This window comes from Petromyzon marinus, chromosome 7, assembly GCF_048934315.1.
Source record: "Petromyzon marinus isolate PM22_M1 ecotype Great Lakes invasive population chromosome 7, UKy_Petmar_22M1.pri1.0, whole genome shotgun sequence".
NCBI classification, from domain to species: domain Eukaryota; kingdom Metazoa; phylum Chordata; class Hyperoartia; order Petromyzontiformes; family Petromyzontidae; genus Petromyzon; species Petromyzon marinus.
Window position 1 is genome coordinate 2,047,643 of NC_133673.1, and position 16,036 is coordinate 2,063,678.

General features: G+C 44.6%; 1 protein-coding gene across 2 annotated transcripts; it reads right to left on the minus strand.

Annotated features, from left to right (window-relative positions):
* Positions 1-6,746: 6,746 nt before the first annotated feature.
* On the minus strand, positions 6,747-10,342 carry LOC116939834 (gamma-crystallin S-like). Of its 2 annotated transcripts, none has more exons than XM_032948689.2 (3): positions 10,243-10,342; positions 8,608-8,850; positions 6,747-7,150 (listed from the first exon to the last, which is right to left on the minus strand). In XM_032948689.2, exons 1-3 carry the CDS (start codon positions 10,249-10,251, stop codon positions 6,875-6,877), a joined length of 528 nt encoding a protein of 175 aa, XP_032804580.2. In that variant the 5' UTR covers positions 10,252-10,342; the 3' UTR covers positions 6,747-6,874. The 2 variants fall into 2 exon arrangements, with proteins under 2 accessions (XP_032804580.2, XP_032804581.2); XM_032948690.2 differs by having other exon boundaries at positions 10,224-10,243.
* Between the last annotated feature and the right edge of the window lie 5,694 nt (positions 10,343-16,036).

The window sequence follows — 16,036 nt, forward strand, 5'->3', positions numbered from 1 at the left end:
ACAGCCACATACCGCCGTAGACTCACCTACAATCGGCCGTGACCTGCTATATTTGCACAGTGCAACCTAGCGTTGTGACATCGTCATTACAGCCATGGGCGACTATTTCACTGCCCTGAATGGGTCTCAAACAGGGTGGCTAAAATGCGAAGCTCATCGCACTGAATGTAGAGACATCTGTGGCGGCTGACGCCCACCTCCCCACTCCCCGTGAGCAGGCCGGGCGCGACATCAACCCCATCCACTCTCCCCTCCTCCTCGGCCACTTCTCGCTGGGCCCCTACCGATTGGGTGATCGGCCCCCGCGCAACAGCACCCTCTCTGAGGGACATGGCTCGCTGCCTGATTCACCACCGCCCAGGAGTTATCCCACACACTCCCACGTACACCACCACTAATGCGGAGGTGGCTGCGTGCGCGCCCTTGCAGGCGCACGTTGCCCACCACGGCTAGTGCTAGAAATAACCGTATGAATATGCACCCCTACCCACCGGTGGATAAGCCTTAATCTGCTGTGCAAACAGATGCTAATGCTAGTGGGAAGGGGACGGCTGGGACAGGGCTGTATGAATATGCATCCCAACCCTCCGGTGGATAATTTTAATCCACGGTGTACCACTACTGATGCTACACGAAAAGAAGGAGATGACCAGCAGTAGGCCCCTGGGTGTACGTCTCTCCATTAAGGCTATTTCTACTGTGTAAACGCGCCGCGTAAAGAACGCTGTGCAAACACACATGCGAGCGCAAGCACGAGGTAACGATGACGGTTGTATAGATGGTAATCTATGCGAACCTCACACACCATCCCCGCGCTGACACCCTGCAACCCGCGCTCGCTCTTTCACGCACCCCGCCCCGCATGCAGTTGCTCAACTCAAAAATCACAGACAACACGCTGAAGTTCACCTACACACACACACTACACCGATCTTCTGAAATGAAGTTTATTAATGGCGCGTCTATAGAAAACCCTGTGTCACCCGGAGTAAATATTACTCGAGCAGAGCCTAGCCTATTCCTATTCAATCCCTGGGTGTATCCCCACTCTACTTCTCACCTCGCAAGACGCACTCACGGTTTCGCACGGACGCGGTGGGAGTCGGAGGGACGAGGATCCGAGATGTCTCTGCCTGGGGTCGAGTCGTAGCAGCACTCGCTAGCATATCTCAAATGCTGCGAGCAGCTGGGAGTCGGACCGGGCGGCTGAACGGCTGGAGGAGAACTGCTTAAGGTTTTGCTGCTCCCTCCTTTTATGCCCTCGGAATCCAAAGATCCAGGGTCACGTGGTGTTATCCTGCGCGGCCAATCTAGCACCTACCTTTCGATTTTAAACCGATGCCCCGCCCCTACCTGGAACGTTGCTTCCCATTACGCCTCGATCCATTGTCTACGCACCCATCCTCCCTACCCTGGACTCAACCGGTTTGATCTGTGTGGCCGTCCCGCGGAATACACATCTGCAGTGGGTCCAGGAATTTCCCTCCCACCTCCTCTTATGCGCTGCTCGCGGAGTATTTGCCCTTGAGGCCCTATCCCCCTGTGCTGTGAGTGTCTCATTGCGGTTAGCCCGGTGAGCTTCGTCACGCCCATACAATTTTAAGCCAATTCACGGGGGCCGCAATGCCATTCGGCCTGGGAGGGCTCGACCAATCTCCTGGCAATGGGAAACCGTAGGACATCCCCGCTAGGCGCCCCTCGGGTAAAACCCCATGGTACCAAGTGACCCCCCCCACGAGACCCTACATGGGTGCGTGTGTGTTGTCCACGAGGCAATTCAAATTTAGAAACACAGACACAATTTCAACCGAGAGGATGGTTTCAAATTAAGCAATCATTGGAAAGATGTTCTAAATCAAACCAAACATTGAACTAATTTTCAATGGTACAGTATATTTATTCAAGTAGTGGTATCCCAAACTTTCACAGCAGCTTATTTCCCTTCACACCAACATTATGTAAAGGACGCAACCTGGGCTTGCTGTCTTCACTCCAACGCTGTCCTCTGGACAGTCCAGTCCCTTCACTTGATGAAGGCCACTTGTGTTGTGGCCGAAACGTCGTGATTTTTTGTTATTTTATTTTTACCTACGCGACTTTACCGAATAGAACCAAAGAGTATGGATCCTTGCAGTCACGAAAGCTTCAAATCTAGAATTGCGTGTGTGTGTGTTTAGTGAGGGTGGGCGTGCATTCGTGTGGAGGGGTGCGAGGGGATGGCGGCGCCGGCGGAGTTGCTCCGTTGCTGTTGCACCACACATCTCTCACTCGAACACCTTCAGAGCCGCCCTGAGACCTCCCTGAGGCACAAATCAGACTGTGGTGTTGCAGCGGTTTCTAATATGAACAACTTAAAATGGTATCTTCATTTGTCAATTCACGTTATATTTTACATTTTTTAAACACAACAAAACAATGTACAGAAAAGTATTTTATGAGAAAAAGTATTTATCATCTCCAGCTGCTTGGTGGGGTGGAGCCCCAATGCCTTTAGTGGTTGTGAAACCAAAATATAGTTTGTTACTAAGGGAGTGAAGGGAATACAGTGCTCTGTTGTTTCATGCTTCGTCACCCTGGTGCAAAAGGTCAAGTAGTATCATCAAAATAACGTTCACTACATCCATATGAACATCACACATCAAATAATAAAGGTTTTTTCGATTAAATCACGTTATTTATAAATGTGTCGTAACCCTCCACCACCCGACGCGGCCAATCAGCAAAAAAGTATCACGTTGACAAAATACAAATAGTTCACTACTTTAGCCCACCAGTGTGTTGGAGAGTGAATCCACAGCATTTACAGTTTGAGTACGACGTTTCGCTGGTAATTACATCCAGCATCATCGGGAAATTCGCTAGAAGCAGGGTGACGTCATAATTTAACTCATTCAGGTACAGTGATTAGAGGCGGAGGGGGGGTATTGGTAATCAGTCGATGATTATGATTAGTAATGAGCTGTAGATTAGTAATTAGTTGTAATGTGTGTTATTGTGATTATATGCTATGTTAGTAATCAGTTAATTAGTATGTGTTTCCCCTATAAGGAATTGAAATGTGTATTATTTAATAATACGCTTCCAAGCCGCACTAAGCCTGTAGCTGTCAGAGCGATTAAAGTTATTTCTATTTCTCTCAATTTCAATGTATTTTCTAATTAGTCTTTGCCAGGAATAATTAGTTTTACACAACACTTCAGCGTTATCAAAATCAATTGAGTGTCCTTGTTAGCAAGCATGTTCTGCCACTGCCGACAGTTGTGTTTGAGATAATTTAATATTTATATGGTGTTCTTTTAGTCATGCTGATGTTACGTCCCATTTGTCCAATATAGCATCTGACACGTAAACAATTAATCCGATATATACCTTCTGTTGATAATTTAGGTAATTCGTCTTTAGTGCAAGATACTAGTTTTTGGATTTTGTGTACTGTACCAAATCTTACTGTAATGTTTTGCTTTTGCAAAACACGGGCTAATTTGTCAGTTACTCCTGAGATATATGGAATTTTAATTGTTTTAACAATCTGATCGCTTTCAGCAGTGTTGCTTTGCGATCGTGATTTGGCAGTTAGTGCTCTGTTAATTTGAGTATTATTGTAGCAATTCTGTCGTAGTGCTTCTTTAACGTCTTCAATCTATCTCACTAGACTTTCACCATCTGACACTCTTTTAGCCCGATGTATGAGCGTCTTGATGAGAGAGGATTTCTGAGCTGGTTGATGATGCGAATCTGCATTCAGATAGGCATCAGTGTGCGTTTGCTTTCTGTAAACGCTGTGTTATTTTACCGTTTAGGCCATGTCCAAGCAAAATATCTAGGAACGGGAGTGTGTTATTCAACTCCATTTCCATGGTGAACTGGATGGCCGGGTATTGTGCATTGAGATGATTTATAAAATCATTAAGTGTATCTTTACCATGTGGCCAGACAACCAAAGTGTCAGCCCATTGCTGCTCCTTTTTGTTTAAAGAAATCCCTCTCCATAAGAAGTAAGTGTTATTTAAACAATGGTCAGCGAGATTCGGAATATCTTATGGTAAACCTGTATTCTTTACTCGTGTATCAAGTAATTTAAGCGATTCGTTCACTGGAACCTTAGTGAATAGAGAAATCACATCAAAACTTACCAGAATATCATTAGGGTTAAGTTTAATATCTTTAATCAAATTCACAAGATGTTCTGAATTTCTTATGAATGAAGATGTCCTACCGATGTAGGGATATTTTGCTAATTTATGTGGCAGAGCCAATTGTACTGACTATGGGTCGTAATGGGATGCCGATTTTATGAATCTTTGGTCGCAAAAGCCTACGTGTTAAACTGATCACACATCAAGTTGCATATTCAGAAATTTTCATTGTACGCTGTGTGAAATTGGGAGAGCAACGGGAGTTAGACATCTGCTTTGAGGACATGTTAAACAGCATAAATACATAAAATATGAACCCTCACATTTATTCTGTTGTGGTTGACCTCGGCATCTACAACGGTGCACGGTTCACCGTGTACGGACATGGAAACGTTAACTATGTTAAAAATCATCAAAGCTAATTTCCATATTGCAACTAAAATTAACAGCCTGCCAGTTGAACATACTGTAGAGGCGAGATGTTCATAAGAAAATCATAACCATTTATTGAAAAAAAGAATTAATGTATACCCAAGGAAATTCAGCATAGATGGTGCTGCATGCCAGTCGATTATACTAATTGGATTAAAGATAAAAAGAATAGCATCCTCTGGTCTAACACCGTTTGAGACGAGGCTCAAAAGAAAGCTGTCTCTGGTGTGGACCATTCAGTTTCAAGGACAATGCATATTTTATCAGTGTGTTTTTGTTTGCATTCTAACCACGAGCATTGTGGTTAATGCAGATATGATTCCTTGTAAAAGGTTTCAGTTTGGTGTTTTAACATTTTAACACCTGTTTTGTTGCCAGGAAAAAGGGGAAAACCCTATTAGCAATAGCAAATAACTTAAATTAACATTCCTACATCAGCATTTTTGTCTAAGTTCGGGTTTGTCGGAAATGGATGAAAATGGTGAGTAATACTTCTTTAATATTTATGAAAGAGATATATGGCACTGATGCAACTCATGTTTTCTTGATAAGACTTGTACAGTCCCGAAAGTACAAATGCAGGCACCCTAAGAACAAAGCCATGGATCAGGACAAATATGATCCAAAGGAAATTTAGTGATGGTTTAAATGTAAGTATAATTAATATATTTACAACATAACTGATCTAAATAAAAAAATATATTCTTAATCTGCAAATGTTATTTTGTGTTTTGCAGGTGAATTTTTAAGGAAATTTACGTATTTTTTTATTTTTACATTTAAATTATTCATTAATATCTATTGTGGAAACCCAAAATGCTATTAATAGTCAGCTGGAAAAAAACGAGTTTGCCCTGGCTAATACACCTGTAGAGAATATGTAAATTTTGAACATCAGGAGGACCTGAGAAAGAGCAATATATACTGCAGTGACATCTGTACCCGAGATCAATCGTGGGAAAAATTGTATAGGCCAATCGCTGAACAAACGCAAGCAAAGTATTTCCACACAATGTGTCGCTAGCATCACTACACAAAATCGAGCTGGAAGGCAGGCAGCAACAAAGAAAACAATACAAAAATACCTCAGAGGAATTATTGAAGCATCAAGTGTTGACACATTTCAACCTAAACAAACAGCCAATCAAAGAGGCAAAAGAAAGGCACAGGCAAAAAAGACTGGCCAAGGAAAGTCTTGCAGTTTCTGCAGTGAAATAAACTATTGAGTAACATGGGAAGATCGAAGTGGTGCCAGATTCTGAAATGTAAGTTTTTATTACTGAATTTACACAGGAAGTTTGATAGATTGTGAAAGCGGCCTTTAAAATAGTTTTATAGCATTAATGTTTTCTGATGTTCATATTTTTGGTCATTGATAAAATATTACGAAGTTTGTACTTTTATGTTTGTCATGAACTCTGTGTGAACAGGGATCGAGCACAGATCAAGCACGGATCGCGCTCCCATCGAGCACTGATCGAGCTCTGATGGAATACGGATAGCACCGATCGAGTTATGACATTTTGAATACATGTGTCTATGTGTTTGAGCATGGATCGAGCATGGATTGAGCTGTGATATTTTGATAACCTGTGTCTGTGTCCTGGCATGGAGCAAGCTATGATATTTTGATTAATGGTGTCTATGTGTTCCAGCATGGATCAAGCTGTGGTATTTTGGATACCTGTAAGTATGTGTTCGAGCATGGATCGAGCATGGATCGAGCATGGAGTAAGCTGTGATATTTTGATTACCTGTGTCTGTGTCCTGGCATGGAGCAAGCTATGATATTTTTATTAATGGTGTATATGTGTTCAGGCAAAGATCAACCTGTGAAATGTTTAATAACTGTTGGATTTTACTGTAAATTAGGATGAGAGTCTACCCACTGTTGGATGAAGTTGTCTCCATGCCGTGTTGGTTACTGGGTTTGTTGGACTATACCTCACCATGCTGCTCAATGCGGGATGCAAGGGGCGCCTAAGAATATGAATTTGCTACTGGTATTCCCCATATTTGGGTATTGAACTCAGGTTATTGATTCATATTGCAGTGCACTAACCACTGCTCATCTCGTATATATGTTTTATAGTTGTGATATTCAGCGATATATGATTAGATCAACAAACACACGTACCATTGTCAGGCATCACAAGAAATCTCACACTCTCAGAGAGGTAATGCTCATCCAATCAATTTATTGTACAGAAAACCAATACAATTGTTTTCTAACTTTGAAGAATGTGCAACACGAGTTTAGACCGTTCCTGTTTTTTTTTTAACCTCGGTGAGCTGCAACAAAGCATTCAGAATCGTCGGATGCAGCGCACCGACTGCATGGTGGGGCTCATTGCGCCGTACTCGCTGCACTTGCGATAGTCGCCCTTCTCCAGCAGGTACTGGCGCCCGCGGTAGTGCGGCTCCTCGTACGCCACCCAGGCGCCATCGTGCACCCTCACAGAGCGCACCTCTCTCATGTTGAAGCGGTCGTGCAGGTGTGGGCAGTCTTCGGTCAACTCCATGGTTTGCCCACCGAAGTCATCATGCTGATACATGGTCATGCGGAAGTTAGAACTGTTTTGCTGAAAGAAGGGAAAAAAACCCACACACAAACAGGGTTTTAGATTTAATGTGTGGGCTTATCACAGCCAATGTTATGGTTCATAATGGATTTTGTTTGGGGGTTAGGCCCCGTAATGACCTCACCGGACGGTAGCCAGACAACTTCAGATATCACGTGCACACTTTGCATGTGAGAATATTAATCAACCTGGCAGGTGAAATGAAACAATAATACATTGCGAGAAAAAACTGTGATACACGTGGCAATATAAATTGTTTAGATATATCCCGGTGGTGGAGGGTCTTATGACACAAATTTGGGAAGATCATTTTGTGGCCTGATCTAAAAAGTAATTTACGTATCAGCATTGTTAAATCTTATTTTTGTTAAACAATTGAATTTCAAAAAATAACTCGAGGGCTCTCAGCTACTTCCAAATCAGTGATTTTTATTTAGAAATTTATCTTGTACTTATTGGAACATTTCACCTGGAAAATCCTTTGAGATTAAACGTCTCATTGCAAAGGTGTCCAGGGTTTCAATTGACACGTACATAGCAGGCATATATATGAACATTTTAAATATATAACCTTTACCGTATTTTATTAAAACACATTTGCTGAACACAGGCCCACATCGCCAAGCAGCCAGCAACACAGATTCAGTGCGACCTGAGATCGAGCCAATGTGGTGCTCAAACCAAACGCATGAACATTAAAACACCGCATAACCCTGCATGCTTGAGTATTTCGAGTTCGTTTAAATGACAATCCAAAGGTGAAAAACGTAGAAACGGTCTATAAGCAGCAACACAAATAATAGTTGACACCATACGAAATATGTACAATAATACGGGTCTACAAATCGCTTCATATCTTGCCACTCCTTTATCTTTCTACGTCCCCTTCTCGCCCTCTACGTTCTCAATCTTTGCTGTCGCTCTCTGTTCCTCCTTCTTATTGCGCTCAATCCACGCTTTCGATATTTCTCTCTTCTTGCCCCCCCATCCACTGGAACAAACTTCCACATTAAGCAGTCACCTTCGCTCACTCAGTTTCCGCTCACGCTCTCAAAACTCACTTATTGTTCCCTAGCTCACCTCACGACCCCTTAATCCCCCCCTCCCCTCATAACCACCACCGCTACTGAACAACAGCATTACATGGCTACCACTCATTCCCCATTCATTCAATCCACCATTATTCACTTTCATCTTTCGCTTTTACCGAATTCACGAATCACAGATTTGCCCCATTGGTTCATCTCATCTATTTAATTCACCTCATCTACCACCGTTACATTCACGCACGTTGTACCGTTATTAATTCATCATAGTTTAGGCGCTTTTAAAAATCCCAGTAGGATGAGATAAGCGTTAGGAAATGCCTGAAGTCATCACTCCGGAGGTCACACTTTTCTTTCTGCTCCTTCCCCCTCCCCACCCCCTGTGCACTGGCCGCACGTTGGGATACTCACACCACGGATGGATCTGCAAGAACCGATGTGGTCGTTGTACCCCATCCAGCGCTGGTACTCGGGGTACTCCCCAGGCTCCATGATGTACATGTTGCCCTTGAAGTCCGGACGCTCGTAGATGACCCAGGCGCCGCCCTCCACGCGGATCGAGTTGCAGCGGCTCAGGTTCGACGCCATGTTCATGCAGTCCTGGCTGTACTCAAAGCGGCGGCCCTTGAAGTCCCGCTCCTCGAAGAAGATGATCTGTGGTGCACAGCCGAGTGTGGGGCACACACGCCGGATTTCACGAGCCGTTAAAGGCTGTTAAGTTGCTGCTTAGTGAACTTCCACGTAGAATCATAGGTTTATTCATTATACTCCATTGTGTTTTATATAGTGATGTACTGCCATTCAGAGAAAAGGAAGTTTTCAATATTTTTACGAATTGGATTTCCTCTCAGAAAATCTTCCGTTTCTTATCCGTGACTGTGAAAAATCAACCACCACTCTGCTATAATGTCTACAAACATGTTCAAATCCAATTACAATTTAGTTTTGTTTAGCCAGATCAAACCCTTGATGCCAGGATGAGTCTCATTTTCAAGAGTAACCTGGGCCACCGAATTACAAAAACAAGAGCATGAAAAAACAAGTTCAACAATGATGCAAATAGAAATAGAGACTGAAAAAAAAACACAAAATGTTACTCTTTACTTAAAGTAAAATATTGTTAGTCTGATTTAGAATTCACCAACAAAAGCTTTTCGCAGTGAATAGAAAAAAATATTCAGAAACAGCCCTCATGTGTTTGGGTGTGATATTAGATTATACACACACATTGTATTAGTAATAGATTTACAATATCTGCTTATCTGTCACGTATTTGCTCCGTGTCAATTGAGACCCTGGACACCCTTTACAAAGAGAAGTTCCATCTCGAGGGACCTCAAGGTAAATATAACATCTTCTTTGGTTCTTTTGTAAAAGTCACGTAGAATGAGAATAAAATAATAAATTGATAAAATAAAATGACACAATAATATTCTCACGACGTTTCGGCCACAACACAATCGGCCTTCATCAGGTGAAGGAACGAGACTGTCTGGAGGACAGCGCTGGAGTGTTGTCCTCCAGACAGTCTCGTCCCTTCACCTGATGAAGGCCGCTTGTGTTGTGGCCGAAACGTCGTGAGAATATTATTGTGTCATTTTATGTTATCAATTTGTTATTTTATTCTCATTCTACGTGACTTTACCGAAAGAACCAAAGAAGATGAATCCTTGCAGTCACGAAAGCTTTAAATCGAAAAGTAAATATAACACTCAGGATTTGAACCTGTGGCCACACTTGCGGCACAGTGTGAACCATCAGTAATGCCACGGATTCCCACTAAGTACTCAATGAGTGAGTACTCAGTGAGTGAATAGTTAGAGCTACAATGGTGAACGCTGTGTGATATGTGTGTGACACGCTGTATATATGCACAGGAACATATATCGCTTGTTCTTATTAGCAAACCAAATGTATGTACTTTCAAACAACCACCGCTTCATCCCACCTCCTATTGACAATACAATGGCTGGTACCGTTTACGTAACCACGATGCTCAGCTGAATTGCGGTGTATTACCAACACACCGATACTTTACCACTTTACCTTCTTCATGGTGAGGCTATGGTTGTCAGCGCAGAGGAGTGCACTTAGTTGAGGCTGCCGGGGCACTATATATAGGGCTGAGCGTTCCCCTTCGATGGCAATCCAATTGTCAACCTCTCACAATCTATTCATTGTTACGCTGCGTTTAGCGAACCGCTGCTTATTGAGTGGTGCATCAGCAAGTTAAATGCTTACTCTGTACGTCTATATCGCTCGTGCAGCGAGCATCCACCGAGTGTTGAATGTTCACTCTCTGTAATAAGTCATTGCGAAGCTAAACATCAGGAGGTAATGCTTGGAGAAATAGTTCTATATTAAATAGTTTAATTTGCACATACAACAATTGCGATATACCCATTATCTAATGCATATTTAACATCTCAAATGAACCGCGAACACACAAAAAACAAGTGTAATTATCAGAAATTAGTTGTGGCCAGCACCTAGGCTAATTATCTCACTCTGAATGACCTTCATACGATTTTTTTGGCATCGAAGCAGTTACTCGCTTTCGACTGAATCTGTATATGTGTGTACTGTACACTGAAATGGACCGCATACAGTGTTTAAAACACAAATATGGGCTCGTGAATGTATTTTTTCTTGGCAAATGCTGTGATGTATATTTTATAAAACCGGAGAAGGCATACTCTTTGGTTCTTTCGGTAAAGTCACGTAGGTAGAAATAAAATGAAATAAATTACGACGTTTCGATTGCAACACAAGTGACCGTCAAGGCAGTTGATTTGTTACATTAATTTGATATATAGTGAGAGTAAGAGACCCGCTTAATAAATACACTAACGCATGCATTGTTGTTGAAGGGTTAAAAATGTCCTTTCATATTTTAAATCACGTTTAGGTAACAGCCAAAATCTTGTCCCGTGTCACTTATGACCGTGATGAGGAACGTTCCGATGCTATTGTTGTCCTTGCAGCCTTGAGCATGCAGCAGATAGGGCAATGTGATCGGGTAGTCTGCACGGATACAGCGAATTGAGGCATAGCAGGGCCAGGAGAGATGGTGGTGGCGTGGGGAGGCCTTTATCCAGCAGTAGATAGAAAATGGCATATGTTGATGTTTATTTTGCTGCTGCTGCTGCCACAATTTAATGTCAGCTGTGGATTGTGCTGCAGCCAAGAGTCATGGCACACGACGCTGCCCGTACAATGGACCCACGCGAATCACTTACCCAGCAGAGCAACACTGAGTACAATGACTCAAATCCAGGGCGGTCCTGCATTGTATTTTTACGTTAAAACTTTACATTAATAATTGTATGTTAGCAGGTAAGGCCCACTGAGCTATATAGCTCTTTTTTAGAAGCGACCTGGCTATCACAAATGATTGCTCAACGGAGTGGTTTTCATGAGGAAATGTATTGCAGCCAAATATCCTAAAGGCGTGTTGATTCAAAATGTGGAGGATAAGAACCGGAGAACCCGGAGATATATCCACGTGACCACAGGGAGAAGATGCAAACTCTAAATTTACAGCAGGCTTAAGGGTCGGGATCGAACCCACGTCCTCCTGTATACTAGGCGAGGTAGTCAACATTTCGCCTGCACAATCACGGGCGATATAATAAAAACGAATACTGTTCGTAGAAAAACAAATTGCATGACTACAGGGAACCTTTAACGCGAAATCTCCCAGAGAACTCTTATTATTATCATTATTAGTATGACTATTATTATCATTGTTATCATCATTATTCGAACCGCCGCTGCAGGGTATACCACGGGATTGACACGGTGGAAACCGAGAACACACTGATATGATGTGTATTGTTTCGTTTAATGTCGTCCTATAATTTCGTTAGCAAATTACTGCAACCGAATCCCTAAAAGTCTGACAATTATATAACATCACTTGCCTAATTCTGTCCACGTCCAGCTAACCAGCTGAATTCCATAGCGGGTTTCTGTGTGAGTCTGAGAGGTCTCTATGTGACTCTATGGAGTCTATGTGTGAGTATTTTGGGTCTTTGTGTGAGTCTATGGGGTATCTGTGTGAGTCTATGGGTTCTTTATGAGAGTCTGTGGAGTCTCTATGTGAGTCTGTGGCATCTCTACGTGAGTATACAGTATAGGGTCTCTGTGTGAATATGTGGGATCACTATGTGAGTCTGTTAGGTCTCCATGTGAATGTGTGCTTGTGAGGTATCTATGTGAGTCTGTGGGGTCTCTATGTGAGTCTGCGGGGTCTCTGTGTGAGTCTGTGGGGTCTCTATGTGAGTCTGTGGCATCTCTGTGTGAGTCTATGGGGTATCTGTGTGAGTTTGTGCGCTCTCTATGTGAGTCTGTGGGTCTCTATGTGCGTCAGGAATTTACTGTTTTGATGCTTAGTTTGGTCACGTGACCAGGAAGTTACAATTGCACATCCTCTCAGCCACGCGGCAGGGTATCAGCCATTACACAGAGTATAAAAAGGAGGCACAAATAACGTCTCCGTGAAGACAGGTGTATCTGTTCATTGTGGGACTTGAAGAAGCATTGTCTGTAAGTCCGTTTATGTTCTTATAATATAGTGAATGCTGTTATAATGTTAGAATGACCGTTATAATGCTGCAAATGCCTTTATAATGCCGTTCAATTGTTATGATAAATATGAGGCCTAGTTAACAACGAAGCCTGCCACTCGCCTTACTGTGAATGTTACTTGTAATTGAATAAGTCGAGTCAGACTTGTACCCATTTAACCTTATTGCGATCTTGAGAGCAAGGATGACTAAATATCTCATCCACAGTTCAGTGTTTTATGTAGTGCTGTACATTTAGGCTGCAGTATGGTGATTACACGATGTGCCCTTATTTAACACAGTAGCTTATTCTCTTGTATAACTGTTCCGTACTAATGTGGGTGCCTGGTCCATCCAGGATCTGTTTTTTACGATAATGTGAAGGCAGTGATTCAAGACGCAATGGACCGTGTGCAGGGTTTAAGAGAGACACGATCTCAGCACTCTGTCTCATCCAAGTCCACCACAAGTTCTAAAGGCTCAGCACGCTCACAGATATCATCTACTAGTATGGCAGCAGCACAGGCACGTGCAGAAGCAGCAAACGCCCGTATCGCCTACATGGCTGAAGGGGAAGTGTGGTGCCACAACAGCGAAGCCGCTCCGTCGAAACCGGGGCCGTCGCTGTGCTGCTGCGACCGAGAAACCACCCGTCTCCCATCACAGCACTTCCCCCACCACCCCCCCCCCCACCTAAACACACACGCACTCAAGTAGGGCCTCATGGGGAGGGGGGGGGGCACCTGCCCTGAGTTTTTACCAGAGAGGCCCCCTCGTGGGGGTGCTCCACGGTTTCTCAGGGTCAGGGAATTGGCAGGCACTCCCCCCCAGACCAAATGGCACTGCGGCGCCGTGGCTTAACTTAAATGACCACGGCGAACTCACTGAGAACCGCATTGAGGAGATGCCCAGGACACACGCAGACCAGCAGACAGGTGGGGAGCGGGGCAGCGCGGGTTAAGCGTCTCTACCCATGGTGCACCGCAGGTTAGCATCTCTACCCATGATGCACCGCGGATTAACGGCCCTACCCATGATGCACCGCGGATTAACGGCCCTACCCATGATGCACCGCGAATGAACGGCCTGACCCGTGATGCACCGCAGATGGGCGGTGCGAGGGCTTTGAAAGGAGCATATAAAGGGACGCTTTGGGGAAGCACGGGGCCATTTTTATTTGACTGGAGATCAACAGGAGGGAGGGATCGAGGAGCTGCCACCTGACTGTTTCTCGCACGTCCGTGAGACGGGGCAGAGAACAGCCAGATTCTGTTTACAGCATCATCTATCCGCGACCTCCATCGCTGCGAGGTCGGACCGTAAGTACGTGGGAGAGAGGTAAGACAAAGGGACGAAATTCGGAGAGAAAATAGAGGGCAGACAGGTCGATTAAGTATCAGGCAGTAGCGAGATAGATTAGACCTGTCTTGCTGGTCCGTACTGACACGCACAGTCTAGTTCGTTTATTCGTGGGGAATAAACTGTCCGTAGGGTATAAACCGTGTCGTGTTGTCTCTGTGAGTACGGAGGGGCGGTGCGTGGTGTGGCGAGCCTGCCCGCGGTGATTCTTTTGTTTGCGCGTGAGTGAGTAATTTTACCTACGTGTTTACGTTCGAACGGGTGGGTCCACTCGGGGCTTGACGCATATGCCGGGGCAGCAGTAACGTGCTATCACCCTGGGAATTAAAGTACGGGTCCTTCGATCATTAAATGCACTAGTGCGTGGTGTGGTGAGCCTCTGCATTGTGTGGTACTGGTTGCACTTCGCCCGCGCCAGTACGGGGGCATGCAGGAGCAGCGGCGCTCACGGCACGCGCCGCGCGTGTAGCGCGTAGAGATAAATTGGTGAGCGGGTATTCTGCAGCGCAGCCTAATTAGTTGCTTCCGACCGGCTGCGACGGTAAATGAAACAAGATTACACAATTCAAGCACGCGATGCTGCTGGCGGTGGTTACCGCGTGAGTAGAGCTGCGCCGTGAGGTACACGGGTACCCACGGGCATAATCATACACCGGGTGTTGTGGTAGTGGTATGAATTTAATGGGGGAGTCGGGGGCCAACGGCCCCGACAATTCTGTGATGGCGGGGGACGGTAGCCCCCACAGAAGCCATGCTAATTGAAAAGGCCCGTATACAATACGAAGCAAGTATAGCAACAGCTGCCGCTCTTCGTAAGAAAGCAGAGTTTGAAGAACAAGAGAGTCCATCGGTAGCTGCTGCCGCCCTGAGAAAAGCAGAACTTCAAGAGCAAGAGAGTATATTAGTGGCTACTGCCACACGTAAGAAAATTCAGCTGCATGCTAAGCTCAGTACCCTACAGCTCAAAAAAGAAGCGGCTGCTGCAATAGCCCACGCAGAGGTGCTCGAAGCAGCAGCCAATCTGGATAAAGAAGAGAATTGGAGTGAATTTGGCACTCAGATGCCTGTCAAGGACCGTGATCAACTTACCAGAAAAAATATTTTGGAGTGATTTGAACAATTCACCAATACTCCACGAACAGATACTGAACACAGGGTGGACGTTCAGGCATCGCCATCTCCACACCGAGTGAACATGAATGCTGTCTACAGGAATGGTGGAAATGCATATCCTGCCCTGGCAGTTAGTCGCCGACTCAGCGTCGCACACGTGGGGTCAGACGTGGATGCACCAAGTCATACACACATTCCAGACAGTCACACAAAGGGATCAAACCAACGTTATCGAAACCTTTCGGGCCCACAATCCAACGCCATCGTGATTGATGGCATGCAAGGCAATACATCCAATAATGGCACCACACAAGCGCCAGTATGGACACACCCTGGATCAGCAGGCATAGGGGACTTTTCTAGGTACCTGGCTCACCGCGAACTAATCAACACAGGACTCGTTAAGTTTGATGACCGCTCTGAGAACTATCGAGCCTGGAGATCTACCTTCAGGAATGCAATCATAAATGCAGACATCTTTGCAAGTGAAGAACTCGACCTGTTGGTGAAATGGTTAGGAAACGAATCTGCAGAGTATGCAAAGAGGATCCGGTCGGCAAACATAGACAACCCTGCCTCAAGCCTGCATGCGGTGTGGGAGAGACTTGAGGAGTGCGATAGTAGCCCAGAAACCATTGAGAAAGCTCTCTTAAAGAAGTTGTAGAACTTTCCAAAAATCGCTGGTCGAGACAATAACAGGTTACGAGAGCTTGGAGATCTTTTGATGGTGCTTGAATCAGCCCAGGCTGACCCCTACTTACCAGGTCTCATTTTTTTGAATACTTACCATGGCGTGAACC